At 37.8% G+C, this 13,868-nt stretch overlaps 1 protein-coding gene across 11 annotated transcripts in view; it reads left to right on the plus strand.

The window, feature by feature from the left end:
- Positions 1-13,868, plus strand: part of caskin1 (CASK interacting protein 1) — a 115,587-nt gene that overhangs the window by 80,240 nt on the left and 21,479 nt on the right. For 8 of the 11 annotated variants that reach the window (XM_044331377.1, XM_044331382.1, XM_044331378.1 and 5 more), the window contains 4 exons: positions 603-711; positions 1,418-1,512; positions 3,938-4,055; positions 9,245-9,490. In XM_044331377.1, coding sequence (XP_044187312.1) covers positions 603-711; positions 1,418-1,512; positions 3,938-4,055; positions 9,245-9,490 — 568 coding nt within the window. Of the gene's footprint in view, positions 1-602; positions 712-1,417; positions 1,513-3,937; positions 4,056-9,244; positions 9,491-13,868 lie in introns of those variants that run through there. The other 3 variants (XM_044331383.1, XM_044331385.1, XM_044331388.1) reach the window with 2 other exon arrangements.

Below are 13,868 nucleotides of genomic sequence, written 5' to 3' on the forward strand. Positions count from 1 at the left end.
ATGCCACAGGGTTTATGAAAACAAGAGAGGCAATATGTTTAATGACTGTGTGCTGCAGTATGAGAAACTAACTTTGTCATTTAGATCCCTGACTGTGAAAGGTTATGAGTCTTTGCCCTGAAGCGCCTTTGAGCTGAATTCATCTTTGTTCATTTGGCCTACATTTGATTCAACAGATTTGAATGTGATATTGCTCTTCAGCTTTTGGCTCTCTGAGTTGAAAAATAAGATGTGGTTGTAATTAGTAGAACAGCTACGGGGAATGAGTAAGCATGAATTATTTTCTCTTGAAGTAATGATGGCAGATGATCACATCCTGAAGGTGTTGTGTAATTAATATGAAGGTACCTTAATTCATGAGTTTTAAGTACTTGGATACTATGCTATGTTTAATTTTTCTTGTATAGAAAAGTAATATGATATGGTGTGATAATTAGTGAGGTAATACAGTAAAAGTGAAAATTGACAATAACAGAAAAAAACAAAAAACTCTAGTTTGTTTACACTCTCTGATTTCTCCCTTTATGTCTACATGAAACAAAATAAATATGAAAGTAAAAAAAAGCAAACGTACCAAAACCATCTTCTTTTCTCTTCTACAGAGTGGTATCAACGCCACAGTGAGAAACACCTACAGCCAGACAGCGCTTGACATCGTCTACCAGTTTACTGCAACACAAGCCAGCAGAGAGATCAAACAGCTGCTTAGGGGTAGGATGGATGGATGGATAGATGGATGGATGGATAGATGGATGGATGGATGGATGGATGGGAAAATTGGAGAGGGGGGAGGAAGGGAAGTCGCGCCGAAAGAACAAAAAAAATGAGAATAGCTTGTCAGTTTATTTCCACACAAGATGAAACCATTACAGAGAATGGACAGAAATACTGTTTGTTGAAGGAGAGCGTGACAAAGACAGAGAGAGGTTCCTTCACTTGCAAAGTACAAATGATATAAATAACCCAGGTGAGTTAAATGAATAGTTTGACTTTGAGAGAAGTAAGCGTATTCTTTGTCTTGCCCAGAGTTAGATTGATACCACTGTCACATAGACATGAGAGTGATATCTTTTCATCTAGTATCACCATCAATTCTCTCTCACCAGGAAAGAAAATAAGCATGTTTCCCAAAATGTCCAACTATTCCTTTGACTGGCGCTTTAACCCAAAACCAGAAATATGTGGAATGTGCACATCATTTTAGTGAGAAAGATACCACATGACCTACTTATGTAGTGTTGAGAAATGAAAGTGTTGGAAGTGATTATATAGCAATGTGGTTCAAATAGATTCTCCATAACTGAAACTATTTAATTGCTCATGTTATAGACAACATATAATATTTAAATCTATAGGATTATAATATTGTACATTTACTGTAATGTAGAGTATAACTGACTGTTTCTCTCTGACTCAGATGCGTCAGCAGCCCTTCAGGTTCGGGCTCTGAAGGATTACTGCAACAACTACGACCTGACCAGCCTCAACATCAAAGCAGGAGATGTCATTACGGTAATACACACACACTGTTACAGTAACATTTATAAAATAATTATGAACTTTTACTTGACCACTGCATTTGAAGGAATATTTTAATCCATTTTTTAAAATTTAATTCATCAAGCAGCCCGATATTTTCACTCTCAGCGATCAGATGTCAAGTTCATGTTCGTCCTTTCCTCATAGGAGATGTGATCACATACAACAAAACAGCAGGTTAAATACTAATTTAACATGCCAGAATTCAATCCCCCACAGTCCTGTGAATACTCAGCCAGACGTGGCAAAACACTTAATCTCATTCTCGTCACTGTTTAATTCAGCTCTATACAGCAACCTTCAATATTGAACAGGAAGTAATCACAACATGCAATAACACAAGGTGCTGTCATCATAAAAATAAACAGGCTACAGTAGATGCTGCTTTGATGACAGACTTCTGTCTTCTTTTTATGCTTTCCTGTGGAGGGGTCATCTGCAGTGTGTTGTCCCTCTTTTACCCACATCTCTGTAAATCTCTGAGCAGGGAAGGAGGAAACCCCTGGTCCATTAACTGTGTCATCATGTAGCCTAGACGCCATGTCGTCTCTGTTGTCACTCGTTGTCAAATCTATTTCTGATTTTATTGTTGTTTGCATTAATGCCTGTTCTCACGTTGCAGCGCTTTACTTAGATATTTTTTGAACAGCCTATTTTTATTTTAGATATTTTATATGGTCTATGGGTGAAGCAGCATAAATCACTAGGAGGGGGGTATATTTTTGTCCCTCTCCGGGATAAAAATAACTCAGCAGAGGCAGGGATATATAGACCAGAGGGGGGAAATCCCCACCATCCCCCCTGGCAAATCACACACTGGTTATGAAATCCCAGAGTGAGAAACCTCTTTTACCTCCTGAAAAAATCTTTGGCTGGGACAAACATTAGCTTTTAGAAAGCAAACAACAGCGGAAAACTTTCATTTTGGCCTTTTGGCGAGTCATTTACACCATCAATGTTAATTTGCTAAAGTCAATATAATCTGCTGTCAGCAAAAGATAGAAGTTAATAGTCTGCTTACTTGAATGTGATCATGTTCTGAAGTACCAAATACACCTTTGCCTCCTGCTTGTGCAATGTGATTGGCTGCTGTCGAATCGATTCAAAGTACATCCGTTGCCTGGAAAATAAAGAGGCATAAAATATATCTGAACCTTACCAACATGAGTTGCAATGAAGAAAACAAAACTTAAGTGCCCTAATGTTGTTTTGAAGAACCCTGAAATAATAAGCAAAGAAAAAGTGTGGCTTTAATGCAACAAAATATAATATTATTACTCAGAAGGCATATTTTTACCTTTGCAGTAATGAAAAAGAAATGCCGGTCTAAATATATCTGTGTCCTTCTGTGGTTGAATTTAATGAGGTTTTGTTTCATGCAGGACAGTTAACCAATTAACATTGTGGTGGCATTGCTGGGGAGTTGATAGTTTCATTTCAGAGAATTAAAAAACATCATGATGATACCGTCAGAGCTAAATTATACAAAACAATTTTGACACCAAAATGAAACCACCAGAGTTAAAATCCTGCAGGTCCTCCTTCTGGTCCATAGAGGGAGCTGCAGGTTGTGATCCACTTTTGCAAGTTAACCTTATAGATGATGTAGTAATACAAAAGTTTTTCTCTATCTGTACCTGGTCATCATTTTCAAAACAGTCACACAACTCTTGATAGCGTTTTTTTGACCACAGTTCTCTTTTATCAAAGTCATATTTAAAACTGTAGCAGTCTCTCTCCGGACTGTTGCATCCAGGTTGCTTGGACAGGATCATCACATAAAGGCTTGTTGGTTTACTCAGCATGGCCTAAACAACAGTCTGGTTTTGTGTTTTGAAGTGTTAGCAGGTAGTTTGAGAGTGCGTGCTCCGTGTTTGATGAGATTACTAATGAATATGGAAGAATGAGCGGTTTCAGCATCCTTCATTTACTAACAATATGTTTTTAACCAACATGTATTCACTTGCTACATTGCAGTCCGCCCACCATTCATGAATATTTATGAGCATTTATGCAGCCTTTGGGTGCTTATTACAGTAATAAGAAAGTGCCTGTGCTTCCTCCCTCTGGGCCTGAATGAACAATTTGGCTCCGCCGCTGTCTGACTCAGGGAGTCTTAGAAAGCTCCAAATGCCGTTTTTTCACAAAAAATGGTTTGAGATTTTTTTGAGGCTTTTCAGTAACTTTTGTAATCCTAAAAATAGCTCTAAAAATATTTTTTTAAACCAGCAGTGCCACTTTAGGGTGTAAATTTCACCCAAAACCACAGTACTGTACTGACTGTCTTTTTAAAATATGCACTTACTTTTTGCAAGCACAGAGAAATGTAAGCAAGCATAGAAGAAACCAATGTTAATGTCTGTATGTACGTATGAAACCTCATATTTCTGTCTGACAGGTTTTGGAGCAGCACCCTGACGGACGCTGGAAAGGCTGTATCCATGACAACCGAACAGGAAATGACCGGGTGGGATACTTCCCTTCCACCATGGTGGAGGTCATCAGCAAGCGCACAGGTGTGTGTGCACTCCTATGTGTGTGTGTGTATGCAAGTGTGTGTTGGAGTTACTATTAAAATGGTGACCAAGCTGACTGTCTGGATAAAGAGTCAGTAAATCAGTTATGGAGATATACTACACATAGTTGGAGTAAACAGGAGAAAGATAGAAGAAGAAGAAGATGAAGACAAATGAAGCTAAGCGAATGAATGATGGTATGTGATGGGGGGTTCCATGCTAAGTCAACTTTTCCAGGTTAAATACAGGTCAGAAAAAAAAAATTCTTATAGGAGAATTTCATATCTTTGGTCTCACACACTGGGAGAGAAGACGTTTGTGAGTGCGGCTCTGCGAATCGCACAGTGCTACCAGACATCTTTTCTGCATTACTGATGTTTTGATCTATTTTAGTTGCATTTACAGCAGCATTTTCAGTACTTCAACTACAACCTAAATGAAAACACAACATTTTTACAGCCTGATGATGAAAGTAATGAAAACATAGAAACCAAATTATCCACATGTCCCTGGTTGATAATGTGTGTAGCTTCTCAATGGTGACACTTTGCTGAATAATAGCAGGTAAATAAAAGTAAAACCGAAGTCAGATCAAAACTCCCCCATAAAAAAAGAAAAGAAAGAAAAAAGAAAGTCCCTTTGCTTAGATGCTTGGAGGCACAATGGGAGCTTTAGGTAGGACACAAAAAAAGAGCAGAAAGTTTAAACAATATTTAGATATGGAGAATATGAAACAGTAATAGTAGTCCAGTTTAATTAGTGTATAATTAGTAAATCTAACAAAAAAGAGATAAATATGTCCATAAGTAAGTAGATGGGGCTTGGAGGTGTGTGCATGTGTAAGTACAAAAAATGTTCAAGCAGTCCTATGACATTGTCTGCACCTACATAAATATTAATCACTTCAACCATAATATGTCCAACTTTTCCTCACAATTTTACTAAATTTACCTATATTACTAAATATAGGTAAAACACTTTCCCATACTTTCCAACACCATCTCGTAGCCTACATACTGTATTTACTTTGTCCAAGGCCTCACTGAAGCTTCATATTCCATATTGAGTAAAAGATTAAGATATTATCTAAGAGATATTTAAATCTGAGTTACTAGGTTGCAGATGAAGTTGTGTAGATGTCTTATGCATTGTTATGACATTTTTCTAACATCTGCTATGACATTTAACTGTACTAGACTAGAATTTTAAAAAATCAAAAAATCAAAAATAAATGGATTGGAAAGACCAACTGGTAAATTAAAATATTAATTAAATGCAGCCAATGTAGCTAACTTTATTTTTGTAAATACTTCTTAAAGGTGCAGTGTGTAGGATTTAGTGGCATCTAGCGGTGAGGTTGCAGATTGCAAAAAACTGAATACCCTACCTCCCTCACCCTCCCCTTCCAAGTGTGTAGGAGAACCTATGGTGGCTGTGAAACTTGTGAAAAATGTAAAAGACCATCTTTAGAGCCAGTGTTTGGTTTGTCTGTTCTGGGCTACTGTAGAAACATGGTAGTGTAACATGCAGGCTCCATGGAAGAGGACCTGCTCCCTATGTAGAAATAAAGGGCTCATTCTAAGGTAACGAAAACACAACTATTCTTATTTTCAGGTGATTATACACTAATTAAAACATACTTATGAATATTATATTCCATTTCCGCCAAGTCCATTTCACTAGATGCTACTAAATTCTACACACTGCACCTTTAAGAACATCACCATGTGTATCAGCTATGCAGTTCAATATGAACCTTTAATGCAGGAATAGTTTGACATTTTGGAAAATTTTCATAGAGTTAGACAAGAAGGTTGATACCACTCTCATATCTTTGCAGTAAATAAGGCCACAGCCAGCAGCCGGTTAACTTAGCACAAAGACTGAAAACAGGGGGAAACTGTCCAATGGTAACAAAATACACCTATTAGCACCTCAAAAATCTGCTAATTAACACATTATATCTTGTTTGTTTACTCAGCACAAAAAAACACAATGTAAAAATATTGTGGAGCAAGGCTAGCTGTTACCCCGTTTCCAGTCTTTGTGCTAAGCTAAGCTAACCAGCTGCTAGCAGTAATGTTAGCTTCATACACATGAAAGTGATATCAGTCTCGTCTAACTCTTTGCAAGTCAACTAAAATGCATAATTTACAAAATGTCAAACTATTCTTTTAATTGCGTATCATGTAAAATACATCAAAGTATATGCTAATAAAGTTAAATATTTGCCAGGTTACAGGTGTAATTTTGGTGTTCTCTATATGTTTTCATTACTGAACAGGTGAGCTGACTAGCCAGTGTCAGTCTCCCAAACACTCTGCCCATTACTTAAACCTCATCCCCCATCCTATATCAACTTAACGAGCTTTTTACCTCTGTGGTGAGATCTACAGAGCGCATTCACATCCATCAAGTCATCCCAAAGTGTCGCTGCACAGCCACAAACAGGCTCAGATGTATTTAACTGTCTATTGGTGTCTGTCTGTAGGTTGGGTAGTTCTGTTTGTCCATCTGTCTGTCTCTCTGTAGTATTACGTCTACTTGTCTCAGTCTGTTTGCCTGTATCTCTGTTATTGTGTGCTCCATCCCCCGTGATCACAAATTCTCACTCACCTCTGCCTTTGACATTATCTCCTCACTAATGTGGTCACTTCTTCTTGTCATCAATCTCTCCTTTGACTACTTGCATATACTGTATAGTTCATTTATCACTGTGGAACCTGAGAAAATTGCATTGTGGCTACATCTGTCTTTACAGTGTATTCAACAGCAGCTGTGAATGTAGTGCAAAAGAGCTGCAGCATACTGACTAATCATTGCCAGGGCAGATACACACTCACATACACACACACTTAGCGGCTACAGCAGCTGTTCTAGCTAGAGGTTTCATTTACTCAGCTGTTTTTCATCAATTTTTAATTATTCTTCTTTCCCGCCATTCCTCCCTAGTCACTCTTCTACATGTACTGTACTTCTCATCTGCTCCGTCTTTTTCCACTTGCAGGGATTCTTTATATGACTTTTTTCAACCAACATGAATGGTTCATTAAGACATCAACTAAATATTAACCAATGAACGAATAAATATAAGCATAATATTTTTTCCTCATAAACTACAAAAGTTACTGTGACCAAACACAAGTGTAGCAACAATGACAGGTGAGGTTGTAGATTGTTATGAAGATTGTTCAGAAGCTACCTGAGCTATGTCCTACTAGCACGTTGTAAATATTTTTCGGTGGAGAAGCTGGGATATAAATATATATAAAGGTCTCTCTGATTCCCAAAGTGTGCACAATGAGCATCTTTGTGCTAATTAGTCAGACATGCTGTAACTGGGGTGCTTATAGGCTGATCTACTTGTCGGCAAAGTGCTAGTGAAACTCAATTGAAGTAAAAAAAAATTGCAATAACATTGTCTAAACACAATGGTAGTCTTTGTTAACATGAACATAAATATTTTTTAGTGCACAAAGCCTATAAAAGATTACCAACACCAACACGCTGCCCAGTTTTTTTCTGTCACACCAGCAGGAGTTGTAACGGAACTTCACCTCCTTTCTTTATGCTAGTTAATAAGCATAACTTAATCTAGCCTAGCCTTAACCTAATTGTGTAAATATTATGAAAGTACACTTCAGTCAGCCAACTCACATGAAATGGATTTTTATGTGAATACAAAATATGTACGGCAGTGATATTTTGGTCTAGGCTCTGACCTCGTCACTCCCTACAAGAATGCACTGACTTTACCACAGCAGGGAGTGGGGAGTGATGATAATAAACAGCACTGTCAGGTGAGCAGTGTGGCAGCAGGCATGGCAGGGGCAGGGCACTGACGGCTAAATTACACCACCATCATCCAAAGGGTGTGTTGGATAAATGTTGAGTATGCCATGTGAGTGATGCAGTGTCGTTGACTGCAATGAAATAGTTTGCGTGCTTTGCTTCATTTATGAAGTTACACCGTCACATATGTTGTTGCAGCCACAAACACTTGTCTATTTTTCTGAGTAAATGTGGCTGCAGAGCATAGTAATGCACAGAAGAACTACAGCAGCATGCAAAGTGAAACTGGATGTTCTGTATTGTTCACATTGTATTAATATACTGTATGGTGTCAGTAGTGACTTTATAAGGCTGTGTGCAACTTGACGTAAATTAGCTCAGCAAGACACCACTGAAACTAGCTAGTTTAGCATCCTCTTGACTCTGTATTGTTGTGTTAGGTGGAGAAATGATGGACGGGAGGCTAGTTCTGCTCTGCCATTTGTTGTCTATAGGTCTGTCTACAAAATATACTCGCCAGTTTTGGCTCAGAAACAGCACATTTGGGCATATCACTCATGAACTAGTAAAGTTACACAATAAAAATGAACAAATAATATAGTAACATGAAATTATGTACCTCAAACACACTATAAAAGTTCAAAAAGTTGTTAGCATATCGGCTAGCTAGCTAGTTTGCTGAGGGCACCATTTCATGTTATGAACAAATTTAGCACTGTAAAATGCATTAAATCCACTCATTACACTTTGTAACACCATTTTAATAAGTCATAAAGTTCATACATGGGACATATTGATCAAATCTACATTAGAGTGTGGAGTTAAACAACCTAGCCCTGGCATATACTGTATCTCATAAACAGGCAAGGTTACACAGCTATAAGTGGCATTTGGCTATTGAAAGAGGGCACTGTGCCAACAAACCAATACTACTGTTTATAAGTGGAATCATACACTGTACAAACCAAGTTACCATGTTGTTTTATGCTAGTAGCTAATGACATGCATACAATAGAACATGCTGGATGTAATCAGTCGACATGTTCTGTTTCATGAAGTTAGATAATTCATATTCAGCTAATGCTTATCATTCCCTGAGACCATCTCCAGTTTCACAGTCCATCCCTTTCCTATCCACATCTTCAACCTCTCCACCTCTTTAACCATGTCATTTCAACATTTGTCCTCTCCTTCTCTCCGTCCTCCTGCCTTTTAACATCGGCCGTGTCCTTCACCACCTCCCTCTTCTTTGTTTGATTTGTAACTTCAGCTTTTCTTTTCTCCCCCCCCCTCCCTTTTCTTGCGTGTAATTCTCTGTTTTGTCGTTTGTTTGTTACGTGGCGGTGGTTCACTGTTGGCTGGTTGTGTGTGTGTGTCGTCACGGTGGGTGTATCTAGGTTTGGCCAGCACAGTCATTTGCACTCAACAGTTTCAAAAGATACCGCTGGTTGCCCCGGCGACGGTTGCCCCTGCCAACGCGGTAGTCAACGGCAACGACACCACGTTCCATCAGATCCATATCCTGCCTCCACCGCCTCCTCCTCCACCACATTCCCATCAGCCACTGCTTCCACTTTTCACTTCCTTTGGCTATAACAGGTCGCCCGTGACAACCCCACAGGGAGACACACCCACTGCCCCAGGTACACGGCCCCTTTTTCATTATTATTATTATTATTATTATTATTATTATTATTATTATTATTATTATTATTATTGTAAAGCTTCAAGGGATGCTTTTCTCTGGTGTTTTATGAATTTGCTGCCAGTAAAAAAACCCATTTCTGATTGGTCATGTAAGATTCTAATTGGCGTTTTAGATGTTTTTCTAAGAAGGCATCCATTAAAGTTTTCTGTTATGGATCATTATTTATGTAATTTTATGTGTTACTCATACTGTATAACTTTTGTTTTTCTGTTGTTGCTGTTGTCATCTCCATTACTGAGAGCCAGAGTCAGCTTTTAGAGTCAAATTTTTTGTGCAGTAAACCTTTTAGCCTATTTGCTATTTCTGGTATCATTAGTGGAGAAACGAGAGGTCACAGGCAAAGGCTTATGTTTGGTTTCATATCAGGTCAAGTGGGAAGACACAATGAAGTCAGAGGTTATTCAGTCAATATAAGCTTATACCAATCTAGCAAATAACACTTCCCATAATTATGGTAGAACAAATCCAAAAAATGCTATGTAAATTAAAATGTTTAGTTGATAGAGAACTGATACTTTATGATAGATCTTTACTACAAAATAACACTTTCCATTACTGCCTTATGTTCATTCAAGTTCTAGCATATTTCAGGAAAATATTGTCAAATATGATCAACAATGGGATTTAAAAACACTATAACACCACATTATGCCTTCTGTATGACCGTATGTATTGAAATTGCTGTTCTCTTTCTGTCGATTTAATGTGACACAGAGAAAGATTTTTAATTTCAGTGTAATTTCACTAAAGCTGCCATTATCACAGGGGACAGATCCTGTAAGGGGCTACTTCCCCAGACCACTTACTGACTTGGGATGAGCAAAAAGATTATGTATGTGTTTCGGAGAGAGAGAGAAAGATGCATTTTCACATCTGTCTTTTCAACACCTCATCTCAAATCTCTCCCTAAGGTGGCTTAATCTGCCCCTGAGGTGGTTTGTAATCGGCTTCCCAAATGGACTTTAATCCATTACTAATGTTTTTTGGTTAAATTTACTCCTAGCTTTCTTGATATCGGATTGCTATCTGATCAAGTTGTAGTGGAGTATCAAGTGTAAGTGGAGTATTGAAGCATAACTTGACTTTTTTTGCTCCTAGAATCCCAACATTATGCTAGTTGCATTATTTTAGGGCAACTAAATTAATATTATCAGTCTCATATCAGCATAGTTAATCACAAAATCACCTAAAGAACCTTATTTCAATGTATTCATTGTTTGCTCTTTAATAAGATATGTCTGCATGTAAATAATGCAAAGTCATGCCTTTCTCATGCAGGTTTGACACTAGTTCGGTCTCTGCTTTAGCATTTCTGTCAATGAGAAAACAGCTTTGTGAGAAAGGAGAAAACATACAGAAAAAAAAGTAATTCTATTGAGGTGATGTGATTTTTAGAGTAATACAAAGTGTTATAGTCTTTTGGGAATTTCTTAGCTAGTAAGGAAGAATAGATGTGGGGTGGGAGGAAAGTTCACCATTTTACCACAGACCTGTGTTCACCTGAGTTGGTTTGGGCTTCAGTTTATTTGTCTTGGTTCCTTGTTTTTTTGCAGTTCTTTTTTTTCCCCTTTCCTTCCTGTTTGTTCTTTCCTTTCTCCCTGTATATCACCCCTGTCCCAACCACCAGGACAACCCTGCTAGTTTACTTATACACACACACACACACCACATACACGACCCTCTCCTAACCAAACTGTGTGTGTAGAAACGTGTTTTCTGTTCTGTCCTCGTCCCGTGTGTTCTTGCCAACATCCAATCATTTTAACATCACCTTTACCCACCCTGCACTTATATCCCAAATGTGTGTGTATGTTTATGTGTGTATGTATGTGTGTGCGTGTGTGTGTGTGTGTGTGTGTGTGTGTGTGTGGATGGGTGGGTGGTGGGGGGTGGGTGGGGTGTCAGATAATGAAAGAGCACACTACATGTGTGACTTAAACATTTGAGTGCCTGTACCCGTCAAGTCTTGAAATGTTATGAATGTGCTGAAACACAGTTTAATATAATTTGAAACAACACCATTGACCTTGACTGAAATTGTCATTATTACTTTGAAGAAAAATATAAATTTGACCTCTGGAAAGAACAGTGTTGTTGCTTTCATGCCAGCAAAGTTTGTTGGATGTTTAGCTGGAGATGTTGCTTCAAAAGACGAGCTTTTACAACATTAAAGGGTGATATTTTCTCTCTTGCTAAAATAATTCATTTCAGTGCTGTATCTGGAATAACGCTTTCATTCTGAGCAGTCTTTAGCTTTTGTGCAGACATTTTTGGATTTGTGAACACAAGATATTAGAAAAAAAAACCATGATGAATTTATGTATTTCATGCTAAATTAAACATTTTGTGACCCAAATACATTGTTGGAAAATGTCACCCAGAATGTTTTGCAGGTAAGGTATTCACTGACTGTAAACTCTGCACTTTCTACCCTGTGAATGGGAGCCTTCACTGGACAACATTTTCATTCCTCCAGGAGAATCATTTCCTTTAGACAAATTTTAATACAATAAGTCCAAAAATGGGAATGCAGCACCCAAAATCATGTCTTTACTGATTTCCCCTAGCCTTGATCAGTACACACTTTGCACATTTGCTAAAAATAGTAAATTATTTGCACTCAAATGATTCAAGGCTGCTGAAAGTCTTTGAAAACAGACTGTTGAGTCCTTTGTCTGAGGTCACATGGAGGGATGAAAAATGGCCACAAGAAGGAGCTGTGACATCACATGAAGGAAAAAGAACTTATATAGTGTTTGTGATTCTCTGGAGCACTGTTGGTCACACATGTAAACCATTTATAAACCCTTATTAAGATGGTTATAATGGTTTATCACACTCTCCAAATGCACTACAGCAGCCCCATTCTGAAAACAGTTTACATATATAATCACACACTTATGGATGCATTATATATGTATGTGTATGTACCTTATGGCATATATGTGTATATACACAGATATTCATGTTATGGATTTATTTATGTACTATGGGTATATAAATGTTTTCATATATATATATATGCTGTATTTTTTCTGTGTATGTGTGTGTTGGTGTGTGAGTATGTATGTGAGAATGAAAGTGTAGTGTGTAAGTGAGTTTGAAACGTACATATCTTTTTAAAACCTCCCCTATCCGCCTTTATCCCATCACCCTGCTCTCCTACTGGCCCCTCTGTAATTTAGTTAACCCTACTTTACCCTTCTCTTTCTAAAAATATGAAGTTGGGAACACACTACAGAAAATTAGGCAGATTAAAACGCCAGTCTGGCCATGACAACTGCTTTCCCAGATCATGGAGAGTTTGCACTTAGAATTCAAAAGTATGGTTTTACAACTGGAATGTGTAAAAATATGAAAATGATCCAGTAGTTTCAGCTGGTTTACTGGCTGAAGTCTTGTAATCTGTGAAAGTCAGTCGTAGTGTCAGACGTTAGTGAAGTGCGGTAGTTTGTTTATCACTGAGTTGCAGTAGAAATGTCCAATTTACTCTATATTTTCGATGATTTCAGAAGTAGCGGAAGGTTGAATGTGAATGAACATCTTTTAAGCAACATACTAATCTCATATCAGATTGTTGAACTATGCAACACTAATTCTAAATACAAGGACTTTGTGATCCAAGACTTGCATTCACTGTTAAACTGTCATTTCTTAAAATCAGTGGTTTAGGGATACTTGAAAACATAATAGTTTGAGTCTAACATTAAAGCAGCACTTATTAGTATTTGTATATGAACAATCGATCAAATTACTACGTGTAATGTGCAAAGGGGTGGCTTGTAGTGACAAACCCACAAAGAATTATTACTAGACTCTGCCGTCCCCCTCAGCACTACGCAATATTTTAGCATCTTTCAGCTCATTGTTTTGGTTTTATGGCCCTCAACTTTACTGTTTGATTCAACCTCAGTGCACCGATTTACCTCATATCCAGCAGCTAACTATTTTCAGCATTAAAGCTGTGATAAATCCACTGTACACTACCTGCCTAGCACTAAATGACAAAGTTAGCAACTAGCTGGTGAAGATAGTGGAGCATTTAGCAACAGAGGAGTTCGATATTTCCTTCAAGAGCTGGTAGAGACCAAAACAGAGCTAAAAGGAGAGTTAATATTTGTCACATGGCCAGAAACACAACTCCGAATCAATACTAATCTTTAACCGTTGCTAACACCTCAGGCATAAAAACCTAAAAAGGTGGTAATATGTCAGTATTGTATTTTCAACTTGTTCCACTGTCCCCAAGTGGACAAAAGATAATTGTTGCTACCTTAATTGCTAGTTTTTGATAGCAAAAGGAGAGAAAATCT

Source organism: Thunnus albacares, chromosome 17 (assembly GCF_914725855.1).
Source record: "Thunnus albacares chromosome 17, fThuAlb1.1, whole genome shotgun sequence".
Classification (NCBI taxonomy): domain Eukaryota; kingdom Metazoa; phylum Chordata; class Actinopteri; order Scombriformes; family Scombridae; genus Thunnus; species Thunnus albacares.